Below are 25,310 nucleotides of genomic sequence, written 5' to 3'. Positions count from 1 at the left end.
CTTAAAGATATTGACGTGGATGGTTCCAACATTCTCATATATTCTTCTCACAGTGCAAATATGTTTTTGAATGAGTTTCTGAATGTGGTGTTTTAAGATGGGATATAGGCTATGTAATTATAATTTGTAAGCCAATGTTGCAAATATAACAAAAAAAGAAATCTTTTCAAATGTTGATGCATGATTGACTAAATTGAAATAATACAATTCCAGGTCTTCTGGAAATGTTTTTGGTCGCTGAGTCATAATTCAGCTTAATATTTAATATATTGTTGCACTCATTAACGAGAAAATCTCAAACCGGCACTGCATGTTGAAAAGGTTGCTGACCCCTGCGTGATCTCCGCACGGGTCACGACCATGGGTCCTGACGCTGGTGAAAGGCATAAAGCAGGGTCTGTGGACGGGGCCATAGGCTCGCTCCAAACCCACCTCCTCGTAGGAATGACCACAATCCTCTGGGCTACCAGACGTCTGGACCGCCATGACGTGAGTCAGACCTCATGCTCGGAAGGCATGCTGCAACAAGTCCGCTGCAGCCATGTAACCATATAAATCATCATAACACGCTTCATAACAAGGTCCATACACCCTACAGCCACTCTCTCTGAAGGACCACTGAGGAGTCCTACGTGCAGACACCGGGACAACCAAGGTAAGCGGCTCACTAACCGACCATGGGCACCTGGTTCCTGTCTATGCAGGGTCTCCCGGCTGTCATCCGGAACCAGGTTCCCTTTCACACTGCTACGCGCGTAACTTTTTTGGCTTATGCGCCCCGGTGTTCGGTGTTTGGAGCCCAATGAACTTAGTTAGAAGTGCATGTGGTAGATCGACAAGAGCCGGACTCTTACGATTGCTTTCATTACTGAATAAACAAACATCACTTCACTGAAAAATAAAAATAGTAGCCTATGACTAGGCTACGCGTTGTCCCCAAAGGTCTGGTAATGGCATTTAAGTAACATCCTTTTAGTTTCATAAATTAATTGAAGTAAATGTCTTCGACTGCTAAGCTACTTTATTTAAGATTCGAGTTGGTAAGCTATCTAAGGATACTACCAATGCTTCTGATCCCTATGACATGGTTATTACGGTTATTTAAAATGACATGAGCCTGCCGAGAACATCTGCAGGCTGTTAAAGAAAGCGCCTGCAATTCCCTCAGAGGCGCCCTGCGTAAACTTTACGCAGCGGCCCAACCGGGGCTACCCTAAGCTCACCTCCTGTCGACCACCGTTACAATTGCCCTTAAAATGCAATTTTAATAAATCAACGTATAAACCAACGACGATACACAATAAGGAGATTTAAACATTTGTTTCACAGGTGATTTAAAGGTGTGTTTCACAGGTGATTTAAACCTTTGTTTCACAGCGTATCAACAAAGTATTGTTGCGAGCATCGTTGGCAGGGTGAAGGGACGCGAGCGGCAACCAGGAAGCTTTATTAATGGAGCTTGCATGTAGTGACGTCACATCGCAATGACCGCATCCATTCGGAAGCATGGGAATGTTATGGGTAGCAGGGGTGTTGCACAATCTGCTCAAGTACGTCCCTTGTGTATGGATATGGAATTACAGGGAAATGGATTCAGAGCTCGAGACGGTGCCGCTAGTCCCCGCAGGAGAGGTGTCATAGGCAGATGCTGTGTCTGGAAAATTAGGGACACATTTACGTTTACGTGTAAATGCCTGCAAATAAACATTGTAAATAATTTAATGGTATATGGTTTTAAAATGTTTCCATTTTTTAAATAACAGAAACACCACCTTTCTTTCATTTGTTCAATTTGTTCAATAATACACACTTTGGTTAGAAAAATATTTATTTTGGATATTGAAAGAAATGCAAGTTCTTCATGGTATGTTTTTTGCCTTACGTCTATTATGTAACATATTCTTGAGGGTTCTCTGTATTTCCTCGTGACACTTGTGCCCGCACAAGTTCAGATGTGGGTGGTGGCTGTACCGGGGCAGGCAGGCCGAGCCGTCTCGGGTCATCAAGCCTCAGAACAATGCTGTTTGCCAACGCTTGTAACTAAGAAAAAAATACAAAGCAATCTTTTTACAAACATGTTTACAAGCGGGGAACTACACCAAAGGTATAACATGGCTAAAACTATAATGGAGGTTCACGTAACGTAACAGTTATGCTACCGACGAATATGTGCTAACTAGTGGTGGATTTAATGATTGGTTTCCGTGACCCAGTTCGCGTGATTCAGTTCGCCAAGCGGAGTCGTTCGCGAATCGTTTGTTCGTTCGTTCGTTCAGTTGAGTTTCCGGTAGCACTAACTCCACCGCGTCTGACTGACTCAGCTGAGAACCGTGCAATGGCCTGCATTCCATGATGCGATTCACCGCTACCGGAAACCAGGCTGAACGAACAAACGATTCGCAAACGACTCCTCCCAGTTCAGCCGAGTTTCCGGTGAATCGATTCACCGGAAACTCGACTGAACTGGGAGGAGTCGTTCGCGAATCAGCATAGTTTCCGGCAGCGGTGAATCGCATCATGGAATACCATTGCGCGGTTCTCAGCTGAGTCAGTCAGACTCAGTGCTGCCGGAAACTCAACTGAACTGGGAGGAGTCGTTCGCAAATCGTTTGTTCATTCAGCCTGGTTTCCGGTAGCGGTAAATCGCATCATGGAATGCACGCCATTGCACGGTTCTCAGCTGAGTCAGTCAGACTCAGTGGAGTTAGTGCTACCGGAAACTTGTTCGTTCGTTCAGTCGAGTTTCCGGTGAATCGAATGGTGAACGAGACGAACGAGAGAAACAAAGCGGTTCGGTTCGTTCGTCCTAAAGACTCGTTCATTCGAACCGGTTTGCGAACTAACGAGCCAACACTAGTGCTAACTAGCAGCTCTAGTGCAGGGTACTTCATTATATGGCCAGCCGGACATATCACATGATATAGGCTATACAGTTGTGACCAGATTACTGAGACAAAATCCGGGGACATTTTCGGTCAGAGGCGTAAAAACCTTGAATACATTTTGCTTTGAAAAACTAAAACAGGGACACTGCCCTTACCATCCATAAAGCAGTTTCTCTCTCCCTATTTTCTCCTAAATTGCAAAGGAATTGAAGATCAATTAGTTTTTTCTCTCTGATCAAAGTAGCTGAGATCAAGAACATCCATAAAATCAGCTGTGATAAACAGGGATCAGCCAGACACTTCACCCAAACTAAGGCCTCCTCCTTACACCATAGGATCACAAGATTTGGGGAAGACTTTTATATGGAAAATGCCACAGTTCATGTTGAAGGACAACTTGAGGGCAAATGGTTCTAAATTGGTTAAATCCGTTTTCCCTTAATGTTGGTGGAAATCAGCAAACAACTACAACCTGGCATGATATGTCACCTTTTGTTGTAGAACATATGTCTTACTGTGAATGGTCCCTAACTTGAAATAATTAAATTATAAACTAAAAATTATGAATGAAGGCCAGAATACCTTACACTTGATTTACCTAACCCAATGTATTATGCGTGGGCACAGTAATGAGGAGGGAGGGACATGTCTCATGCCATGCACCGATTTATCTTTAGTTAATTTAATTAATTTACATGTAAAAGTGGGTGTGAAACACCAACTGGTTGAATAGATGCATGAATGCCATAAAATAATTGCGTACCTGTAGCTGCCTCTCGCGAAGTGGAAAATATTCTACCTCGCAGCTATTCCACCAATCAAAATACCTGAAATATGGGCATTTTAAACGGTCATTCTCTGGGCTGATCACCACTGGTTCTGGCTGGCTTTAGCCTGTGCAATTAGGGGCGCAGCTATACGTGTCGTTTTCAACATTTGTTTTTTATTTCTTTCCTTTGTTCCAATTTCGGATTGAGTGAAAACCGGGGACAATTCCGGGGACAGCAGTAGTCGAGGAGAGGTCACTGAATACTGGGATTGTCCCCGGAAGCCGGGGACGTCTGGTCACCCTACTATACACTCTTAGAAAAATCTGAGGCATTTGAATAGCGGTCTAGTGATCTAAATAAGAACCTGGATTCGGGGATTTAGCTGTATCTGTGGGACGAGACAGACGAACAACAAAACAACCATGAAAACAAACGTGTTTGGTAGCGAGTACGCTAACACCCCAGCAAGCAAGCAAGCTAGAAACATACAGGGCTCACAACAAAACGGTCGCGCAAACACATTTTTACCGTGACTATCCGATTGGTTATTTGATTTGAAATCGAAAGGGTTGCGTATAAATTTATGAATCCCACTTTGGCCACGCCAAGACCCGCCCTACTCTGTCTGTGATTGACCGGGTTGCGTGCAAAATCAACTGGACGCTTAGGTAGCCTACGGTAGGGCTTTGACTCCGAACTTCGTGATTCAAATATAATTAGAATATCAAAAAATTAATCAAAATTCGAACGAATATTAGGCAGCCCTTAATATTCGAACCTGTTATGGGCAGGCCAAGAGGGAGAGACGTCGGAGAACCCGACGCAATTTATTGATAATATTGTAATGACCACGGAAGAGGCAGTGAATGAAGTATTGATTAGACAGCGATTTATTAGAAACCTAATAGAAACCTTTTTTCGTCGTAGAAAGCGGCGAAAAAAGGAGACATTAAAAAAGTAAAGTAAGTAATTAAGTAATTACTTACATTTTTAATTTAATAGCAACGATGACAAGACGGATAACAGGTAACTTATCAAGGTAATTTTGCCGGCATCTGAGGGGAGATACGTCATCTCCAAACATCCGGTGGAGTTTCAGAGGCGTTCTACGCATAGCTGTAGACCGTACTACACTGTGCGGTCAAGTGGTAGACACTGAACAGAAATAGTATGTACTAAGTATTCGGATTCAGCCCAGGTCTTACTGGTCAAAATATTATTAATAAATATTCGAATATATTCGAATATTAATATTAATAAACAAACAAACTTTGAATATGATTTTTGGGCAAAAGTCAAAGCCCTAGTGCAATTAAATATTTACCACACGGGGGAAATATTTAAATTTGCGGCTCCTCCCCCGCAATAAACATCCTTTTGAACAGTTAACTCTTTACGCCTAGCAGCTATAAAAAGCTATAAAAACTACAAAATGACTATTAATGCAGGCTATGTGGAAAATGTGCCGACTTTTGGCTCAGCCTGGCTCCGCCCTCTTCCGCTACGTAGCTAAGATGGCTGTCGTTGAGAACGAAAAGTGTACATCGCCACACACTTCGCGATTTGACCGTTTTCAGTACACTTATTTTCGCCCGATCTGAATCGGAACGCCCTATGTACTCAAACTTAGGCTAGTAAGTACGTATAGTATGGATATTGGAACACGGCGATGTAATCATGAAGCGGACGAGGCCACGGCGAAGTCTGGTGTGGGACCATTATGATTTAAATAATGACTTCTTGGGGAGCACTATAGGCCTACCACTTAAGGCGAGGTTAGCATCGAAGCAGAAATAAAGAACTCTCTGAGCCACTGGATTGTGGAAAGTTTAGTATTTGTGCATCACGGCAACATCAGTCCCATCAGAGCGGGTGACGTGGCGGATGTGTGTGTGTCTCTCTGCGGCTGCTTAGTCCCAAACACACACACAGACAGACACACACACACACACAAAAACATACACACCAACACACTAGCACATAGACACGCAGGCACACAAGAGACATGTGTGTACTGTATTTCGCATTACCTGTGCTTGCTTGTGTGTGTGTGGCAAGGCCTTCCTACTTAGCCACCATGGCCCCAAATTGAACCCCCCTAAATATAAAAGAAACTGTAAATGTCGACACAAACGTAACTGTTAATGTGTACATAAACTCAAACACATGGAACATACAGACACAGCTTATGAGAACGCTAAACATGAAATAAACCCACACACTTGCATGAGTTAAACATCGTTTTTTATTACTTATCTATTATAACTTTATAATGCAAGGCATGCTTGCGGCTGGCAAGCAGTCCTTGCTTGCATGCTTGCCACTACCCTCTGGCTTGTAGTTTGAAGTTTACCAGGGGGTTGATAAACCTGTTTCAATTCATTCATTCGCATACTCGCCTGGAGGAGAAGGTCATAAACTGTTGAAAAAAAGCATTGTCACCAATCCATAGATATGGTCCTCCCAATGAGGCGGGACATGGGAAGCTGCCCATGCCATTGGATAAGGGCATGGGAAGCTGCTCATGTCATTGGATAAGGGGCGGCACAATTCGGGGCTGCAGACCTCATATCATGGTTGAACGGAGACCTGCTTCTCTTTCAACTATGTTCATCCTGGGGGTATGTAAACACTAATATATTGCTACACACATGTTTAGAAACATGTGGACCGGCTGTTGTCATTCTCAGCTGTCCACAGCGGACCGCGCCATCCGTTTCCTAAGTTAAGCCAACCGCCAAGAGGACTACTCATTCAGATGTTTCCACCCTTAGCATCATAAGGCGCCGGCAGGCGAGTGAGTGTTGACAACCTATGAGTAAGACTTCCATTGTTTTCCATGTTATTTAGATGACAAACTCTGACGATCCTAGCAGCCACATGCTATGCATGTGCGCACCGAAGCATGCCAAGTGGGCAGCAGGCCATGGTAGAGCCGGCTCCCATTATGATCACTGCTTCGCCGCCCACACCTGCATGGGGACGCACCCTGAGTGTTTGCTCTCGAATTGTATCCGTCAAAAGTTGTCAAAAGCTGATTCTTTACCTCCTTCCGTCTTTCATACAGTACTCAGCCATGGCCCTTCAGGGAGTGATTCTCTATCTATTAGGTATGCTACCATCTAATGATATACCACTTTATTATTTAGCACTGTTGAAACTGCCTGCACCTTTATTGCATTCTTTTCTTTGTTCCAGTCCTGTTTCCAGCTGCCCTCCTCATCGGTAAGTTGGCCTTTATATGGTATCCTCAGAGCGTATGACACCGGCTGATGGCTTCCACGAGGTGTGACGTGGTCTGCATCATCGCTACGAGCGCTAAGCTTTACCTTCAGCCTGCTGCCTGCTGCTTAAGCTATCGTAAATAAAGATATGCACCTTCACAGATCAGTTCAAATGATCCATTATAAATGTGTAATTATGAAGTCATAGTTAAAAGATAGATATACTTATGTAATACCAAGCATTGGAAATAAGGCAAACCTCTTAATGATGTGTAAAATATCCATAATAATGAATGATTAGTTAAAAATTAGTTAATAACCCAAAATGTTGAACATGTTCCTGCGTGCTGACTTGATGCCCTCGTTGGCAAGAGCCCAGTGATCATTTGGCACAATGTCGAATAACACATCAGTTGCTCTTGACTAAAATGATAAGATAGTTATTCAAACATTGATTGGAGTGTTTCAAATGCTGTGCTTGTATTTTAAGAACATTATTTCAGTGAGCAGTTAATGGTTCTAACAATAGGGGGAACCAAAAGGCAGAGCGAATGTTGAGAACCTTTGGTTACAAAAATTAACCCATTTTCTTTTCCCTCTTGAATCTCTGGACCAGCAATATATATAGAATGGATGTAATGCAAATTGAACATTCAGTTAGGCATTTAAGCAGTGAAACCAAATCGATGTAGATAATCGGTATTCAAAGCCATCACACAGTGGCTGCACCACCTGAGCGATCAAATCACTGAACAATGACAGGTAAAGATAATGTGATATAAAAACATTGTGTATAAAGCTTTGATTAAAGTCTACTCTGTAAGAGCATATCAATGACAACAGACCGGCCCTGCTTATGGACACTTTGGGTATGAGTCTTTCTTGAACGTCCTGTTTTGATGGCCCCTTGTTAATTCATATTCACTAGTACTGCTCCTTCCCATGATATCAACTCTTGCAGAAGACTCGGCAAACAGCCATCCTGATGGCCCGCCCATAACTTGTGGACGACTTGGCAGTGAGAAACTGTTGCGCAAGAAATCCAGCAACAGTATCTGCTGTGGAGACGAACAGTACAGCCCTGACACCCACTGCTGCTGCTGGGACGGGGCGCTCCGTACCGAAGCCCGGGGCTGCTCCCACTGCTGTGAACAAGACAAGAACCAAGCTCCCCTAGGTGATCTCTCTCTGTTTGAATCTAATGTATCCAAAGATGACAGTCACAACATTGTGCGTGAACCGTGCCGTCCTTCCCCAGCCTGCTGTGGCCACCGGCCCTTCGACCCCAGCTTCGCCGTCTGCTGTGGACTGAAGATCCTGGCCCACCCGCTCCGATGCTGTGGAGGAGGTAAGATGTGTGACACCTTGTGTTTGAATTTGAATGAAATGTGAATGTTCAGGTGTTCAGGGCCGGCCTGTGCTCTGGGTTTTGTCTTCTGGTCGCCTCATTGCATCAATACATACAAGCTCTTCACTCGGTCGTTGCTTAAAGGTCCCATGACATGAAAATCTCAATTTATGAGGTTTTCTAACATAAATATGAGTTCCCCTAGGCTGCCTATGGTCCCCCAGTGGCTAAAACTTGCGTTTGGTGTAAAACGAGCACTAGCTGTTCTGCTCGCCTTTGAAAAAACGGAGGCTCAAGCGCGCTGATTTGGAAATCTGTGCTCATGACGTCATGAGGAATCTCAGCTCCTCCCCTTACTCTGCCTGGCCCGCCCAGAGACGTTGGCCCGCCAATGAGACTCGACCGTGCGAGCGCCACATGTGTGTGTGTGAATACACACACTGTAACGCAAGTGTTTCTTGTCGGTTCTTTGACGTGTCTTGTGTTTCCACAACGAGACTGTCGTGGGGGTTATCTGAGCCATGGTTGAGAAGGAATTGGGGGAAAGGAACTTTGGTTTGACTCGCTGAAGTACATGAACTGCGACATGCCGCCGGTTGCCGCGAGGCACCATCGCCCGTCAGCGGGCAGCCGGCAGCAGGCAGCGCGCGGTTCAGTCGACTTCAGGTTGATGTGAAAGTGGAAGAACCAGAGACGTCGCAGAACCCGACAAAGTCGTTTGTGATTCATAATATCGTCTGGAGGCGCACACAATATGTTATATGATATAGATATCTAGGCTATGTATTATATGATATTATTTAGATATAGAGCTCCAGGACTGTAACGCAAGTGTTGTACACTTCCTTGTTATTTGGATAACCGTTCTGCTGTTGGTGTGATGGCGCATCACGTCGGACTCTCGTCTCTGGTATTTCTACAACAAGACTCGTATTGGGGGTTATCTCAGCCAAGGTTGAGAATGAATTGGGGGGAAGGAACTTTGGCTTTGACTCCCTCAAGACCATGAACCACGACAAGGAGGAGAAAGGGATCTTTGCCGGAGGGACCTCCGCCTCCGGCGGTGGTCCCTCAGCGGGGCTCAAGCGGGAGACATTCGCCGCCAACAATCCCTTTCTCCTCCATGTCGTGGTTCATGTTCTTGAGGGAGTCAAAGCCAAAGTTCCTTCCCCCCAATTCATTCTCAACCTTGGCTGAGATAACCCCCAATACGAGTCTCGTTGTAGAAATACCAGAGACGAGAGTCCGACGTGATGCGCCATCACACCAACAGCAGAACGGTTATCCAAATAACAAGGAAGTGTACAACACTTGCGTTACAGTCCTGGAGCTCTATATCTAAATAATATCATATAATACATAGATATCTATATCATATAACATATTGTGTGCGCCTCCAGACGATATTATGAATCACAAACGACTTTGTCGGGTTCTGCGACGTCTCTGGTTCTTCCACTTTCACATCAACCTGAAGTCGACTGAACCGCGCGCTGCCTGCTGCTGGCTGCCCGCTGCCGGGCGATGGTGCCTCGCGGCAACCGGCGGCATGTCGCAGTTCATGTACTTCAGCGAGTCAAACCAAAGTTCCTTTCCCCCAATTCCTTCTAAACCATGGCTCAGATAACCCCCACGACAGTCTCGTTGTGGAAATACAAGACAAGTCAAAGAACCAACAAGAAACACTTGCGTTACAGTGTGTGTATTCACATTGATGTGGACGTTGAAGAACCAGGAACGTCGGAGAACCCAACGCGGTCGTTTGAGATTCATAATATCGGCTCACACAGCTTTTGGCCGTGATAATATATATTATATGATATAGATATTTGTGTAGGCTATATGATAATATTTAGATATAGAGCTCCAGGACTCCCGTGTGTTCTAGAATATTTACAGAACACGGCTAAAGGGTGTGCGCCTCGCCATTGCGATACATCCACTGTAAACAGAGCGCATGGTGGCTGCAAGCTGCTCAGGGCCACACCCCCACCCTCCTCCTTGACACGCCCACCGAAACAGCGCATTTGGGGGAAGCTCAATGTGCGACTGGCTCGGAGTGGCTGTAACTCTGCACCACGGCTGAATTTAGGGAACGTCTTTGAATACTGTGTTAGTTGCCCACTAATACCTATATTAAAGAATACATAAAATAGCATGTCATGGGACCTTTAAGGGGAAAACTATCTAGGGGGAGAAACTAACCATGGTATGCTTCCCCAACATACTGTCAGCAGCATCCTAATCTGCTCTGTTGGCTTTTCTTTTATGTATAATTTAACTAATGCACTATGTACAGCGTTTTGGGCTGTGCGAGCTGTCTTAAAGGGGTGATATTCTGCCACCAGGTGTGAGGCAAGCCTGGGGATCATTGAGCTGGAGTGCTGGGGCTTAAAAAGGCTGAGGCTGAAGCTAGGGAGGGGTGATTTTGGAGGGCTAGCACACTACGGACAGGATCTGTGTGATTATCTGGAGTTGCTGTACGGCTGACGGGAGAGAGACAGGTGGAAGCGTTGGATTGGACTATATCACAAAGGAGATGGATGACCCTTTTCCCGTCCTGGTGGTTGAATTCCCGCGGTAAATAAACCATCTCTTTGAACTGCTCTGTGTGTGGTGTCGTATTATCTGTCCAACTTGGTGGCGTGGAAACCCCACTCCCACAGGCCCGCTACGGTATGTTTAAGGATATCCCGGTGTCGGAACATGAAACAAGGCACAACCTGACATGGAGGATTCAAGGAACTGTTATGAAAAAGACCCAAATGCCAATGAAAACACTTTTGCTTGCTGCTCCTGTGAATCATCTAAACTAATCATTAATTCCTGCCCTTTGGACTCTGTCACGTCTGAGCCCATTCATGTCCAACCGCTGTTCTGCCTGAACACTTTAAAGATGGGCAGTACTTCTTAAAAAATTGCCTACAAAAATTCTAAAAATGCATAAGACATGTTCAGACAGATATTGTTGGCAAACATCAGTAGCCTCCCTAGTCGTACTGACTCCCTGCCTATTGCCTTAGTTGTAGTATCAAAGGGAGATCATGTCCATGTCTGTCTTGCACCCGTTCCCAAGTGGCAGTGCTGGAATACGGGCCAGGGGACGGCTCATGGCGGTAATGCAACACCCGGAATGAAAGCCACCATAATATATGTGGACTGAGGGTAGATCTGTTATATCAGAGCCGGCCCAGGGTCCAGAAATGATTGAAAAAAACTGTATACAAATCTTGAATATTGTCAATCGAATTGCATTGAACTGACAAAAACAATGACTCATAATACAACCCTGTACAATATATGTACATCTGATGTGTTTGACTTTATTTTTAACCATATTTTGACAAGAATAATCGGACGACCCGAAGTTACCTCCGTGACCCCTGATTGAAGACCAGTAGACCTTAACCTTAACCCTAACCATCTAGAATATTACAGTATGCACACTGTAAAAAATAAAAAGTTGAGAAAACTCAAAATTGCAAGGCAACTTACTGCAATCAATTTTTGAGTTTTGAGCCCATGAAAAGATCATTTTCTTCTTTAGACAAACTTGAAAGTTAGAGTTATACCAACTAAGATTTTTATATTTTACAAAACTCACAAAAATAAGTCAGGGGTGTTAACTTAATATTTCTAATTAAGGTTAATGTTATTAAAAAAAAAAAACATTTCAAACAATGCAAAACAAGTTTTAAGTTCACTTTATTAAAATTAATAATTGGAAACTTCCATTTTACATTTCTGAATATCAGACAGCAATAGAACAAGCAACATGTAGCTATTTCAGCAGCAGAGAATCGCTCTCTAAATGCAGCATACCAAAGTGCAGAACAAGTTTGACATTATGGTCAAACTTGTTCTGCACGAGACGGGAGCCCAGGTTAAACGGTGACGCAACTCTCGTGCCTCATACACCGCACGATCCCGAGAGCTGCCTTTATTTAACACACACCCGCAACATACAGCGCACCGCGCACCCAACCAACGGACATGCAAGTCTCTGTAACGGTGGCGGCAACACTACATACAATAAACAACACACAAACAATAAAGACCCCAAACCCGTTAACCCCACTTAACCTAACAGAAACAAATTGACAAAAGGCAATAAACCCCTTTTTCCCAACCGGCATCACGAATACCCAGACTCACCGGGGGGTAGGAGTCTGGGTATTTGCCACAATATTTACCATCTGCAAATTCCGTTAGGAAACCCTGTATTTTCCAAAGTGTCGAAATGCGCATGTGCACCGTAGTTGGCCCAGCCTCAGACAGAGTCTGACTTAAACCCGTGTGTCTTGCTAACAAAGATACTACCAACTCTTGACCCAAAACTCAACATTGTTGGTTGAACTAAATTGCATTGCACAGTTGACATGAATACTTAATGTTTTATATTCATTTTACTCAGAAATCATAATGAGACCAACAATTTTAAGTTTTCGTTTTTACAGTGCAGTCAGTTGCTGAATCCAGGAATAGATCTCAGTGTTTAAGAACCTTGTGTTTCATCAGGGGCCTACAACAACAACACCCAGCTGTGCTGTGGATCCCTGGGCAGAGAGAAGATCCTCTCCAAGATACACGAGGAGAACATTTGCTGTGGAGACGGCCAGTACAGCAATGGGACCCACGAGTGCTTGGGAGACCCTCCTAGAGTCAAGGAGCGCTCAGTGTCCCCTGGGACGCGCTCAGACCGGGCGTCCATCCCCAGGCCAGCAGGTCCGTCTCCTCCTCACTATCGCACGTGGACATGAAGCAGCTCAGTTAAGAGCTGGTTCCCTAACCCTCTCTGCCTCGGATATACACAGACCCACGTTCTCTGCTATCTGTGAACATCTCTGGTTCCATCAGACAACATGGACGCTTGTGTTTTCAGCCGTCTATTCATACGGTTCATCTACGTCATGTTTTCTGGAACGCCGCCATTTGCACGACCGATCTCGCCAAGTATGGCCGCCCACACGCTCATCTGAATGTTAGAGAGAGATAGAGATATTATCGATTTTTGGCTCCGATCCTTATTTGTTATCCCTAGTTTTTTTTAGTCCATTAGTATGCTTGCCTCAAATCAATCTTCATGACATATATATTTATTTAGTCCACAACCCCTCCCCATACAGTGGAGATATCTTGAAAGCGTGCAAGAGCACTGATGCCTACCAATATGCTGTGGCTGGATGGGTGAAGGACGCTAAAGTGAGGCACTTGGCCACCAATAATCTTTATCTGATAAGGGCAAAGTTAAGTACTATATATTTGTGACTTCTTGTGAACAGTTTGTGGTGGGTTACTATCATTGATCGTTGAAATCAGTCATCAAATCATAGACGATAATTTTGCCAGGGACGCTTGGGATGAGTTTTCTTCAAGATTCATTTTGTACCCACAACAAAACCCGATTTGAATTATATATTAGATATGCCATCTTTCAGAACCTTTCATTACCTGCACTAAAGAGAATAAAAGAGTGCATCCTCATTGTTTGATTGTGGTCGTAGGTGTTGTTGTTGGCGCTGAGTTACCACTGAAACCAGTGGGTCAGTGGGTGGGATCGGTCGTCAAGATGGTGCCGCAAAGCTACAGCGACGTCACGTGAACCTTATGAATACCAAGGCTGAGAACCGCGGGCCATATAAAATATAACCCCTTTGCCAAGATTGGCCCGCGGGCCGGACTTTGGACATGCCTTGTCTATACCAAGGCTGAGACGCAAGCCCCTCCCCTAGAGTCCAATGCCAGCAGATTGGACTGTTGATCTACTTAGTATGCACACACCCTCAGCCAGCCAATAGGGTTCTTTATGACACGGCCAATGCTAAAGGTCAAAAGGTCATCAGAACAGTAAACGGTTTGTGGGGAAAGGAGGAAAAAAAGAGCGAAAGAATAGAAAACTGAAACCTTTGTGAAATGATGTTGTTTATCATAGTAATATTTAAATGTAGAGGGTTTATATTTTGTATGAACTGTTTGGAGGTGACGTTGACTCATGCTACTGTGTTGACAGAGTACCGAGGGATTGAGACCTCCTTCCAGTGCTGTGGTCAGGGTGAGTAAAAACTCTGGTTCACACCCGTCTACACTCAGAGGTATGGCCCGTTTGTGTTGTGAATGGTCTGGTCCGCTGTGAACGGGCTTCAGACGACCAGCACAACTAAGAGCAGGGCTGGAGCAGAAGGAGTCCCTGCCTGTGGGGCCATGTGGTCGCATTCTATTAGGAAGAAGTATTTGGGCTGTCCTTTAGACCAGAGGTCTCCCACCGTGGGGTCGGGACCCCGTTCCTTTAGACCAGAGGTCTCCCACCGTGGGGTCGGGACCCCGTTCCTTTAGACCAGAGGTCTCCCACCGTGGGGTCGCGACCCCGTTCCTTTAGACCAGAGGTCTCCCACCGTGGGGTCGGGACCCCGTTCCTTTAGAGCAGAGGTCTGCCACCGTGGGGTCGGGACCCCGTTCCTTTAGACCAGAGGTCTCCCACCGTGGGGTCGGGACCCCGTTCCTTTAGAGCAGAGGTCTCCCACCGTGGGGTCGGTACACCGTTCCTTTAGACCAGAGGTCGCCCACCTTGGGGTCGGGACCCCGTTCCTTTAGACTAGAGGTCTCCCACCTTGGGGTCGGGACCCCGTTCCTTTAGAGCAGAGGTCTCCCACCGTGGGGTCGGGACCCCGTTCCTTTAGACCAGAGGTCTCCCACCTTGGGGTCGGGACCCCGTTCCTTTAGAGCAGTGGTCTCCCACCGTGGAGTCGGGACCCTGTTCCTCTAGAGCAGAGGTCTCCCACCTTGGGGTCGCGACCCCGTTCCTTTAGACCAGAGGTACCCCACCTTGGGGACGGGACCCCGTACCGGGTCGCGTAGAAAGAATAAATAACGTGTCTTATTTTCGTTTAATTGATGCCTTGTGAAGAAATACACTTTGGTTTTGAAGTAACTCCTCCTTCAAAACCAAATCATCAATGAAGCGAGCTTGTTCAGAAGACGGGAATTGGTTTAATTAATTCAAACGACTTCATGGCCGTCTATGCTTTAGCTCGTGCATGTTGCAGAACATATGCAACAGCGCCCCCTGGTGTCACACTTCATGCTGGGTATACGGCGTATCACCGGTCCGCCGAAACATTGTCTGACATAGTACCGGTCCGTGGCGTAACAAAGGTTAGGGACCGCTGCTGTGGAGGGATTTTGTCCGATCGACATATGCATTTATTTAGTATGGTATCAAAGAAAACTTTTCAATCCCAGTCGGCATTTGCTATCAATCGTAATGTCACTCCTGTTTCTGATAGCATGAGTGAGATTATGATCTCAAGCTCCAGGGAACACGACCCTTATAATCACAATCAGGGTTATGTTCATAAGAAAAACCTAACGTTGCTTTAGTGGTCAAACTCATTTTTATATTATATATACTCTTCATTTTGACAGTCAATTGCATAAGAGGCTGTAAAGTGTTGGAACCAGGAAACAATGTTGTTTTGGCTGAGAGAGAACCTTGTGTTTCATCAGGGGCCTACAACAACACCACCCAGCTGTGCTGTGGACCCCTGGGCAGAGAGAAGATCCTCTCCAAGATACACGAGGAGAACATTTGCTGTGGAGACGGCCAGTACAGCAATGGGACCCACGAGTGCTTGGGAGACCCTCCTAGAGTCAAGGAGCGCTCAGTGTCCCCTGGGACGCGCTCAGACCGGGCGTCCATCCCCAGGCCAGCAGGTCCGTCTCCTCACTATCGCACGTGGACATGAAGCAGCTCAGTTAAGAGCTGGTTCCCTAACCCTCTCTGCCTCGGATATACACAGACCCACGTTCTCTGCTATCTGTGAACATCTCTGGTTCCATCAGACAACATGGACGCTTGTGTTTTCAGCCGTCTATATAAGGGGTGTCCAAACATTTTTCAAAGGGGGCCATATTTGAAAAATGTAAATACCTCGAGGGCCGAATGCCTCTCCCGTCATATCTTTGGATATAACCCTAAAGTCACATACAAATTAATTGCATTTCATCATTTTTATTTAACGATTTGCAATAGTCTGCAATAGACTTCAATTTGACAATAACAAATGCTAGAAGAAAAAAAGGCTCTTTCACAACTTGTATATCACACCACACAAGGAACAAGCATTGAGGAATAGCTGTCCAAGTTCATTTGAGATGACATGTATGATTGCATGACCAAATTCACATAAACTGTAGTACAACAATTGCAGTCAAATAAAAATATTGTCTTTTCTTCAATTTCCTTTACTCAATAGGAAACTAACCATAAAAAATGCACATGCAAAAAAATACAATAGGTCTCAAACAATTTCCAGATGACACCACACAAGCTAGAAGTGAGAAATACACTGTAAACCCAAACCCGTTGCTTCAACTTAAAAATGTGAATGTCCATGCTGCCTTGAAATTGTATGTCAAGACAACTAAGACAATAAGTTAACTTAAATATATATTGCTATTTGACTCAACTCCATCTTCAGTCCATATTACTTGAAACCGTTAGGTGACATAACTTAACCTCGAGTCAATACTACATAAATTCAATAGTTGATTATACTTAAATAGCATTATAAGTAACATTCATTTTTTTGTTGATGCAACTACAAAACGAGTGAGTTGTACTTACATTTATGAACTGATTGAATATAAACTGCAATCAAGATTACTTAAATTTACAAGTTGATTTAACTGATATACTAGTGAGTTGTACTTACATTTATGAACTGATTGAATATAAAGCCCTATTAAGAGTACTTACATTTATAAGTAGATTTAACTGATATACTAGTGAGTTGTACTTACATTTATTAACTGATGAAAACAAAGCCCAATCAAGATAGCTTAAATGTATGAGTTGATTGTAGGAATACGTCCATGCAATTGCTAACCTTTATTAGCCTACCTGTGGGTGGGAGGGATCAGGTTCATGGGGGTCGGATGTGGCTAGCGCCAGAATGGTGCTGCCACCATGTGCTGAAAAGAGAAATTGCAATGGTGGTGGGCTGGCGGGCCATAAATAATACATTTTCGTAAGGGAACCGCGGGCCATATAAAATATAACCCCTTTGCCAAGATTGGCCCGCGGGCCGGACTTTGGACATGCCTTGTCTATACCAAGGCTGAGACGCAAGCCCCTCCCCTAGAGTCCAATGCCAGCAGATTGGACTGTTGATCTACTTAGTATGCACACACCCTCAGCCAGCCAATAGGGTTCTTTATGACACGGCCAATGCTAAAGGTCAAAAGGTCATCAGAACAGTAAACGGTTTGTGGGGAAAGGAGGAAAAAAGGAGCGAAAGAATAGAAAACTGAAACCTTAGTGAAATGATGTTGTTTATCATAGTAATATTTAAATGTAGAGGGTTTATATTTTGTATGAACTGTTTGGAGGTGACGTTGACTCATGCTACTGTGTTGACAGAGTACCGAGGGATTGAGACCTCCTTCCAGTGCTGTGGTCAGGGTGAGTAAAAACTCTGGTTCACACCCGTCTACACTCAGAGGTATGGCCCGTTTGTGTTGTGAATGGTCTGGTCCGCTGTGAACGGGCTTCAGACCAACCAGCACAACTAAGAGCAGGGCTGGAGCAGAAGGAGTCCCTGCCTGTGAGGCCATGTGGTCGCATTCTATTAGGAAGAAGTATTTGGGCTGTCCTTTAGACCAGAGGTCTCCCACCGTGGGGTCGGGACCCCGTTCCTTTAGACCAGAGGTCTCCCACCGTGGGGTCGGGACCCCGTTCCTTTAGACCAGAGGTCTCCCACCGTGGGGTCGCGACCCCGTTCCTTTAGACCAGAGGTCTCCCACCGTGGGGTCGGGACCCCGTTCCTTTAGACCAGAGGTCTCCCACCGTGGGGTCGCGACCCTGTTCCTTTAGACCAGAGGTCTCCCACCGTGGGGTCGGGAACCCGTTCCTTTAGAGCAGAGGTCTCCCACCTTGGGGTCGGGACCCCGTTCCTTTAGACCAGAGGTCTCCCACCGTGGGGTCGCGACCCCGTTCCTTTAGACCAGAGGTCTCCCACCGTGGGGTCGCGACCCCGTTCCTTTAGACCAGAGGTCTCCCACCTTGGGGTCGGGACCCCGTTCCTTTAGACCAGAGGTCGCCCACCGTGGGGTCGGGACCCCGTTCCTTTAGACCAGAGGTCTCCCACCGTGGGGTCGCGACCCCGTTCCTTTAGACCAGAGGTCTCCCACCGTGGGGTCGGGACCCCGTTCCTTTAGACCAGAGGTCTCCCACCGTGGGGTCGCGACCCCGTTCCTTTAGACCAGAGGTCTCCCACCGTGGGGTCGCGACCCCGTTCCTTTAGACCAGAGGTCTCCCACCTTGGGGTCGGGACCCCGTTCCTTTAGACCAGAGGTCGCCCACCGTGGGGTCGGGACCCCGTTCCTTTAGACCAGAGGTCTCCCACCTTGGGGTCGGGACCCCGTTCCTTTAGACCGGTGGTCTCCCATCTTGGGGTCGGGACCCTGTACCGGGTCGCGTAGAAAGAATAAATAACGTGTCTTATTTTCGTTTAATTGATGCCTTGTGAAGAAATACACTTTGGTTTTGAAGTAACTCCTCCCTCAAAACCAAATCATTAATTAAGCGAGCTTGTTCAGAAGACGGGAATTGGTTTGATTAATTCAAACGACTTCATGGCCGTTTACGCTTTAGCTCGTTCATGTTGCAGAAAAATATTCAACAGCGCCCCCTGGTGTCACACTTCATGCTGGGTAACAGAATTCGGCGTATCACCGGTCCGCTGAAACATTGTCTGACATAGTAGGTCCGTGGCGTAACAAAGGTCAGGGACCGCTGCTGCAGAGTGATTTTGTCCGATGGACATATGGATTCATTTATTATGGTATCAAAGAAAACTTTTCAATTCCAGTCGGCATTTGCTATCAATCGTAATGTCACTCCTGTTTCTGATAGCATGAGTGAGATTATGATCTCAAGCTCCAGGGAACATCACCCTTATAATCACAATCAGGGTTATGTTCATAAGAAAAACCTAACGTTGCTTTATTGGTCAAACTCATTATTATATTATATATACTCTTCATTTTGACAGTCAATTGCATAAGAGGCTGTAAAGTGTTGGAACCAGGAAACAATGTTGTTTTGGCTGAGAGAGAACCTTGTGTTTCATCAGGGGCCTACAACAACACCACCCAGCTGTGCTGTGGACCCCTGGGCAGAGAGAAGATCCTCTCCAAGAACCACGAGGAGAACATTTGCTGTGGAGACGGCCAGTACAGCAATGGGACCCACGAGTGCTTGGGAGACCCTCCTAGAGTCAAGGAGCGCTCAGTGTCCCCTGGGACGCGCTCAGACCGGGCGTCCATCCCCAGGCCAGCAGGTCCGTCTCCATCTCACAGCGCATCTGAGCAACATTTAAGTAGTAGTCAATTTTTTTTCTTTCGTCCAATAAAGTGACTTTTATGAACATTTATATCGTGAGTAGTCATTGAGCTATCCAATAATATGGTCATTAATACCGTTTATAATAGCGGTAGATTGATAATAGCGTCCAAAACAGTCCGTTAGTCATAGCAGCGGTCCGCTATTCAGAAATAAGTTAAATACCTGAATCGACCAATCAGAATCGAGCATTTTGACCAGGCTATGTATTAATTTTCAATAACCTCATGTGGAGGACAGTAGGGTTGTACTGTCAGCGTTAAAGGGGGATTGACACGAGGTGAGTGGAGGTGAGGACGGTTTGTGGTGCACCGATGACCGCAGGAACGATCCTGGAGAAGGTACGGCTCCTTGGGCAAGGCAGCCCTGACCCTGACCTGATGTCAGTGGTTCAACTTCCCCAATGTCCACTGCTGTAGGAGGGGAGGTTCAACTGCCCCAATGTCCGCTGCTGTAGGAGGGGAGGTTCTTTGCTCCAATGTTCACTGCTGTAGGAGGGGAGGTTCAACTGCCCCAATGTCCGCTGCTGTAGGAGGGGAGGTTCTTTGCCCCAATGTCCACTGCTGTAGGAGGGGAGGTTCTTTGCTCCAATGTCCACTGCTGTAGGAGGGGAGGTTCAACTGCCCCATGGTTCACTGCTGTAGGAGGGGAGGTTTCTGCCCCAATGTCCACTGCTGTAGGAGGGGAGGTTCTTTGCTCCAATGTCCACTGCTGTAGGAGGGGAGGTTCTTTGCTCCAATGTTCACTGCTGTAGGAGGGGAGGTTCAACTGCCCCAATGTCCGCTGCTGTAGGAGGGGAGGTTCTTTGCCCCATGGTTCACTGCTGTAGGAGGGGAGGTTCTTTGCCCCAATGTCCACTGCTGTAGGAGGGGAGGTTCTTTGCCCCATGGTTCACTGCTGTAGGAGGGGAGGTTCTTTGCCCCATGGTTCACTGCTGTAGGAGGGGAGGTTTCTGCCCCAATGTCCACTGCTGTAGGAGGGGAGGTTCTTTGCCCCAATGTCCACTGCTGTAGGAGGGGAGGTTCAACTGCCCCAATGTCCACTGCTGTAGGAGGGGAGGTTCTTTGCCCCAATGTCCACTGCTGTAGGAGGGGAGGTTCTTTGCCCCATGGTTCACTGCTGTAGGAGGGGAGGTTCTTTGCCCCATGGTTCACTGCTGTAGGAGGGGAGGTTCTTTGCCCCAATGTCCACTGCTGTAGGAGGGGAGGTTCTTTGCCCCAATGTTCACTGCTGTAGGAGGGGAGGTTCTTTGCCCCAATGTCCACTGCTGTAGGAGGGGAGGTTTCTGCCCCAATGTCCACTGCTGTAGGAGGGGAGGTTCTTTGCCCCAATGTCCACTGCTGTAGGAGGGGAGGTTTCTGCCCCATGGTAGCCAGACGAAAAGGGTCCTCAGTTGTGCAGACTTTGTGTTGGTCACTGATGATAGGAATAAACCACTAAGTCTCTGGGTCTCCCTCCTTTTCTCCTAGACTCCTCAGCTCTTCCGGTATCCTCAATCATGGCAGAACAACTCGCCCCATCCACTGTAAATGTGAGTATACTACACAAAATGACACGTATAAAGAACTAGAATCTAGCCAGGACACCGATTTTAAACCAACAATGAAATGAGGGCAGCCATAATCCTAGTCCATAGCTGAACTATTAACCCTCTTACCTGTTCACATAACTAAAGTTCATTGATGATTGTTTTCTCCATAACATTGGCGTGAATCTGTATCTGCCTCAGCTACCCGTCGCTGAGCCTGGGGGCCGGCCTCGGGTTAGGGTTAGCGGACCTGCGGACCCCCCTGACAGCAGGGGGACGGGCCCTGCTCCGTCCTCCCCCAGTCACTGGACTAGGCTGAGGGGGATGCTGTTCAGGTCAGGCCGCAGCTGACCTTTGAGCCGCGACAGGTTCTTTTCCCACACGGTGTGGGAATTGACTCAATGAATCAATTATTGGAAGGGACCAACTAATGTCGTCTGGACTAAGCTAGACCAAACTGGACTTGGGTTACGTTAATGTAACCCAAGTCCAGTTTGCAAAAACCTATCTGATACTGTAGAGAAACCTTGAAGTTGAGTAAATAGTTATCCATGTACTGTTGTTTTAAATAAGTCATTTTTTTTAAACAATGAAGGTGAATCACAATCTACCTGTTCTCCCATAAAGACTCGATCGCGGATAAGTATGAACAGGATTTATTTAAATAACGACATGGGAATATTTTGCATGGTAAATCTTTGGCATGAGCCGCGTCACTGATCCAGGATGACGTGCGGACTCGGCGTATCCTGCCAGGACTAGCAGGGGCGGAGCCTTCCCCTGGACAAGTAGACTGAGGCCGACCTGGTGGCGGTGGGGTGGATGGAGGTGCGACGAACGAAGACCTGAGCAGCAAAGACATATGTTAGACGACTCTTTATAGAGCAGGTGTAGGCAGGTGATTGGTAGCTGGTGATTGTGATTGGCGGCCAGCCGCGCGTGATTTGAGTCCTCATGGTAGAACTACCAGCAAGCTTAACATTTAGGGTTACTACTACTGCTACTGCATTGCAAAAGTCAGTCCGTCTCCGTTGCATCGAGTGATAGTTAAAAAATATTGGATGCGCACGTAGAGCTACAGAGAGGGTCTCGGAGAGGGTCTCAGACAAGCTCTCCGGCTGCGGAGAGGGCAATCCGTGTCTACGTACAGCACTTTACGGAGGAGTATGAAACCAGCCTTAAGGACTACAACTACTGAGAATGTAGTGTTACGTCGGTAACGCCGTCTTACTATTGTTTATTGTTGAACTAAATACCTGTGGTGTGTGCCCAACCCTTCAGCCATTCAATTATTTGGAATATTGACTGATTAATTATTGTTATTAGGATAATTATTCTTTTTTGTTTTGTATATTTTTTGTTTTAATATGTTAGCAATGATCTCAATAAACGGCAATGTGACACCTATCCCTGTTGTTCTACTATTGTCTTATTTGGATGATTATCATCTGCTGGTGTTATGATCTCGTCCTCCCCACCACCCAGACAGCTGATCGGGTTTACTCAGCCCCAAGATATGGCTCTCCGGGACTCAGTGAGTTGTGGTCAAGGGCTACGTTTTCACGTGTCGTATTTGTCTTGTTTTGCTGCTCATGGGTAAATCAGTGTTTGACATGGCATGTCCATGTGCCCTCTTCAGAACCATTTCCTTAAACTATTCAGAACAATTCCCTTAAACCATATTCAGAGCCATTCCCTTAAACCGTATTCAGAGCCATTAACGTAAACCATATTCAGAGCGATTCCCTTAAACCGTATTCAGAGCCATTCCCCTAAACTGTATTCAGAGCCATTACCTTAAACCATATTCAGAGCCATTCCCTTAAACAGTATTCAGAGCGATTCCCTTAAACCATATTCAGAGCCATTCCCTTAAACCATATTCAGAGCCATTACCTTAAACAGTATTCAGAGCAATTCCCTTGAACCATATTCAGAACCATTAGCTTAAACTGTATTCAGAACCATTCCCTTAAACTGTATTCATAGCCATTACCTTAACCATATTCAGAACCATTAGCTTAAACTGTAGGCCTATTCATAGCCATTACCTTAAACTGTATTCATAGCCATTACCTTAACCATATTCAGAGCCATTCCTTTAAACTGTGTTCAGAACCATTTCCTCAAACCGTATTCAGTGCCATTCCCTTAAACCGTGTTCAGTGCCATTCCCTTAAGCCTCCTTCAGAACCATTTCCTTAAGCCTCCTTCAGAACACATTTTATTCATTTTTCCTTTGATTACCTGAGGATTCTCCCTTGTGTACCATGCGATACACTGGTTCTAAACCCTCTAAATGGTTTTATATTGGTTACATATCATAAACCCTTTAAACACTCTGTGGGACACACCCAAAAGTGAGAGCAGCTTGCTCTACATAAATCCATCCGCCTGCTGCTTTTCCAGCAGGTGTGGTGTCGCGGACTCAGCTATACAGCTAGCAGGCTACACAGCACAACGCCAGGACAGGACGAGTAACTCCGGTAAAAGCAGAGGAGGGGGACTGTGTGTTTATGTCATCAACATCTGGTGCACTCACACAGTGGCTATAGACCGTCACTGCTCCCCAGACTTAGAGTACGTGACTATCAAATGTCGGCCCATTTATCTCGTCTTGATCACTGCTGTTTACATCCTACCGGATGCTAACGCTAACATAGCTCTCAGACTTTTACATAGCAGCATTAGCAGTCAGCAGAGCAAGTATCCTGATGCAGTGTTTATCATTGCGGGGGACTTCAATCACGCTGACCTAAAAGCAGTGCTCCCAAAATTCCACCAGCACGTTAAGGGTGCGACCAGAGGAGCTAACACATTGGACACGGTCTGCTCAAACATCAAGGGTGGCTACAGGGTCAGGCCACTACCACACCTAGCTCAGTCCGACCACCTGTCACTGCTTTCTGTTCCTGCATACACCCCCCTCAGAAAAACTGCTTTGACTACTAAAAGATGGAGCCTTTCAGCAGTTGCAGGACTGCTTTGACAGGACCTGCTGGGAGATATTCGAAGATCCAGACCTGGAGGTGTTTACAGACAATGTATTATGTTATATATAGAACTGCATAGACATTGTCACAGTTGACAAATGCATTTGTGTCTATCCCAACAAGAAGCCCTGGATGACTAGGGAGGTCCAGCAGCTGCTAAAGGAGAGGAACACCGCCTTCAGATCAGGTGAGGGGGCTCTGTACAGCGCAGCACGCTCCAGTCTCAAGAGGGGCATCCGGAGGGCCAAGTCGGACTACAGGAGGAGGATCGAGGACCACTTGGACAGCAACAACACCAGGCAGGTGTGGCAGGGAATCCAGAACATTACCAACTACAAGACCAACCCAGGGGCTGCTGAAGGTGATGTCTCGCTGGCGGAGGAGCTGAACCACTTCTTCGCCCGTTTCGAGGCGAAGCCACCAGATGCAGCAACGCCACATCCAGCAGCCAACAGCGGCATCATCCTCACGGTAGAGGAGCACGAGGTGAGGCGTACACTGCGGGCTGTCAACCCGCGGAAGGCAGCTGGACCCGACGGCGTCTGTGGACGTGTGCTGAAGGAGCTGGGGGGAGTCTTTACTAAGATCTTTAACCAGACACTCTCCCAGTCCACTGTCCCATCCTGCTTGAAGTCCTCCACCAACGTCCCCCTGCTCAAAAAAACCAATATCACCTCCCTCCACAACTACCGGCCAGTAGCACTCACCCCTGTGGTGATGAAGTGCTTTGAAAAACTGGTTCGTAGTCACATCATGTCATTCATCCCCCCCACCTTTGATCCACATCAGTTCGCTTACAGGGCAAATAGATCTACTGAGGATGCTGTGGCCACAGCCCTCCATGCTGCATTGTCCCACCTGGAGCAGCAGGGGAGCTATGCTCGGATGCTCTTCATGGACTTTAGCTCTGCTTTTAATACAATCCTCCCACACAGACTGGTGCTCAAACTGTCTGACATCAGAATACCACACTCAACCTGCCTTTGGATTAAGGACTTTTTAACGGACCGCACTCAGAGGGTAAGAGTGGGCCCCCACACCTCCACCGCCCTCAGCCTCAGCACTGGCGCCCCACAGGGCTGTGTGCTGAGTCCCCTGCTCTATACCCTCTATAGCCACGACTGCACTCCCGCCCACCACAGCAACACCTTCATCAAATTT

General features: G+C 46.4%; 1 protein-coding gene across 2 annotated transcripts; it reads left to right on the top strand.

Moving 5' to 3' along the window:
- The first annotated feature begins 406 nt into the window (after nucleotides 1-406).
- LOC132474452 (galaxin-like) lies at nucleotides 407-21,925 on the top strand. 2 transcript variants are annotated; one of them, XM_060075165.1, is made up of 12 exons: nucleotides 407-655; nucleotides 6,723-6,765; nucleotides 6,854-6,880; nucleotides 7,841-8,056; nucleotides 8,138-8,227; nucleotides 12,746-12,952; nucleotides 14,238-14,279; nucleotides 15,731-15,937; nucleotides 17,646-17,687; nucleotides 19,360-19,566; nucleotides 21,098-21,159; nucleotides 21,358-21,925. In XM_060075165.1, exons 2-12 carry the CDS (start codon nucleotides 6,732-6,734, stop codon nucleotides 21,505-21,507), a joined length of 1,284 nt encoding a protein of 427 aa, XP_059931148.1. In that variant the 5' UTR covers nucleotides 407-655; nucleotides 6,723-6,731; the 3' UTR covers nucleotides 21,508-21,925. The 2 variants fall into 2 exon arrangements, with proteins under 2 accessions (XP_059931148.1, XP_059931149.1); XM_060075166.1 differs by lacking the exon at nucleotides 407-655 and adding an exon at nucleotides 6,343-6,473.
- Nucleotides 21,926-25,310: the final 3,385 nt, after the last annotated feature.

Source organism: Gadus macrocephalus, chromosome 16 (assembly GCF_031168955.1).
Source record: "Gadus macrocephalus chromosome 16, ASM3116895v1".
NCBI lineage: Eukaryota > Metazoa > Chordata > Actinopteri > Gadiformes > Gadidae > Gadus > Gadus macrocephalus.
The sequence above is the reverse complement of the archived record's forward strand: the minus strand, read 5'-3'. Positions and strand labels throughout refer to the sequence as shown.

Coding starts and splice junctions, on each gene's coding strand:
- LOC132474452 (XM_060075165.1), top strand. CDS start 6,732: ATGGCCCTTCAGGGAGTGATTCTCTATCTATTAG. Junction 14,280..15,730: donor CTTCCAGTGCTGTGGTCAGG/GTGAGTAAAAAC, acceptor GTGTTTCATCAG/GGGCCTACAACAACACCACC. Junction 15,938..17,645: donor GTCCATCCCCAGGCCAGCAG/GTCCGTCTCCTC, acceptor CTGTGTTGACAG/AGTACCGAGGGATTGAGACC.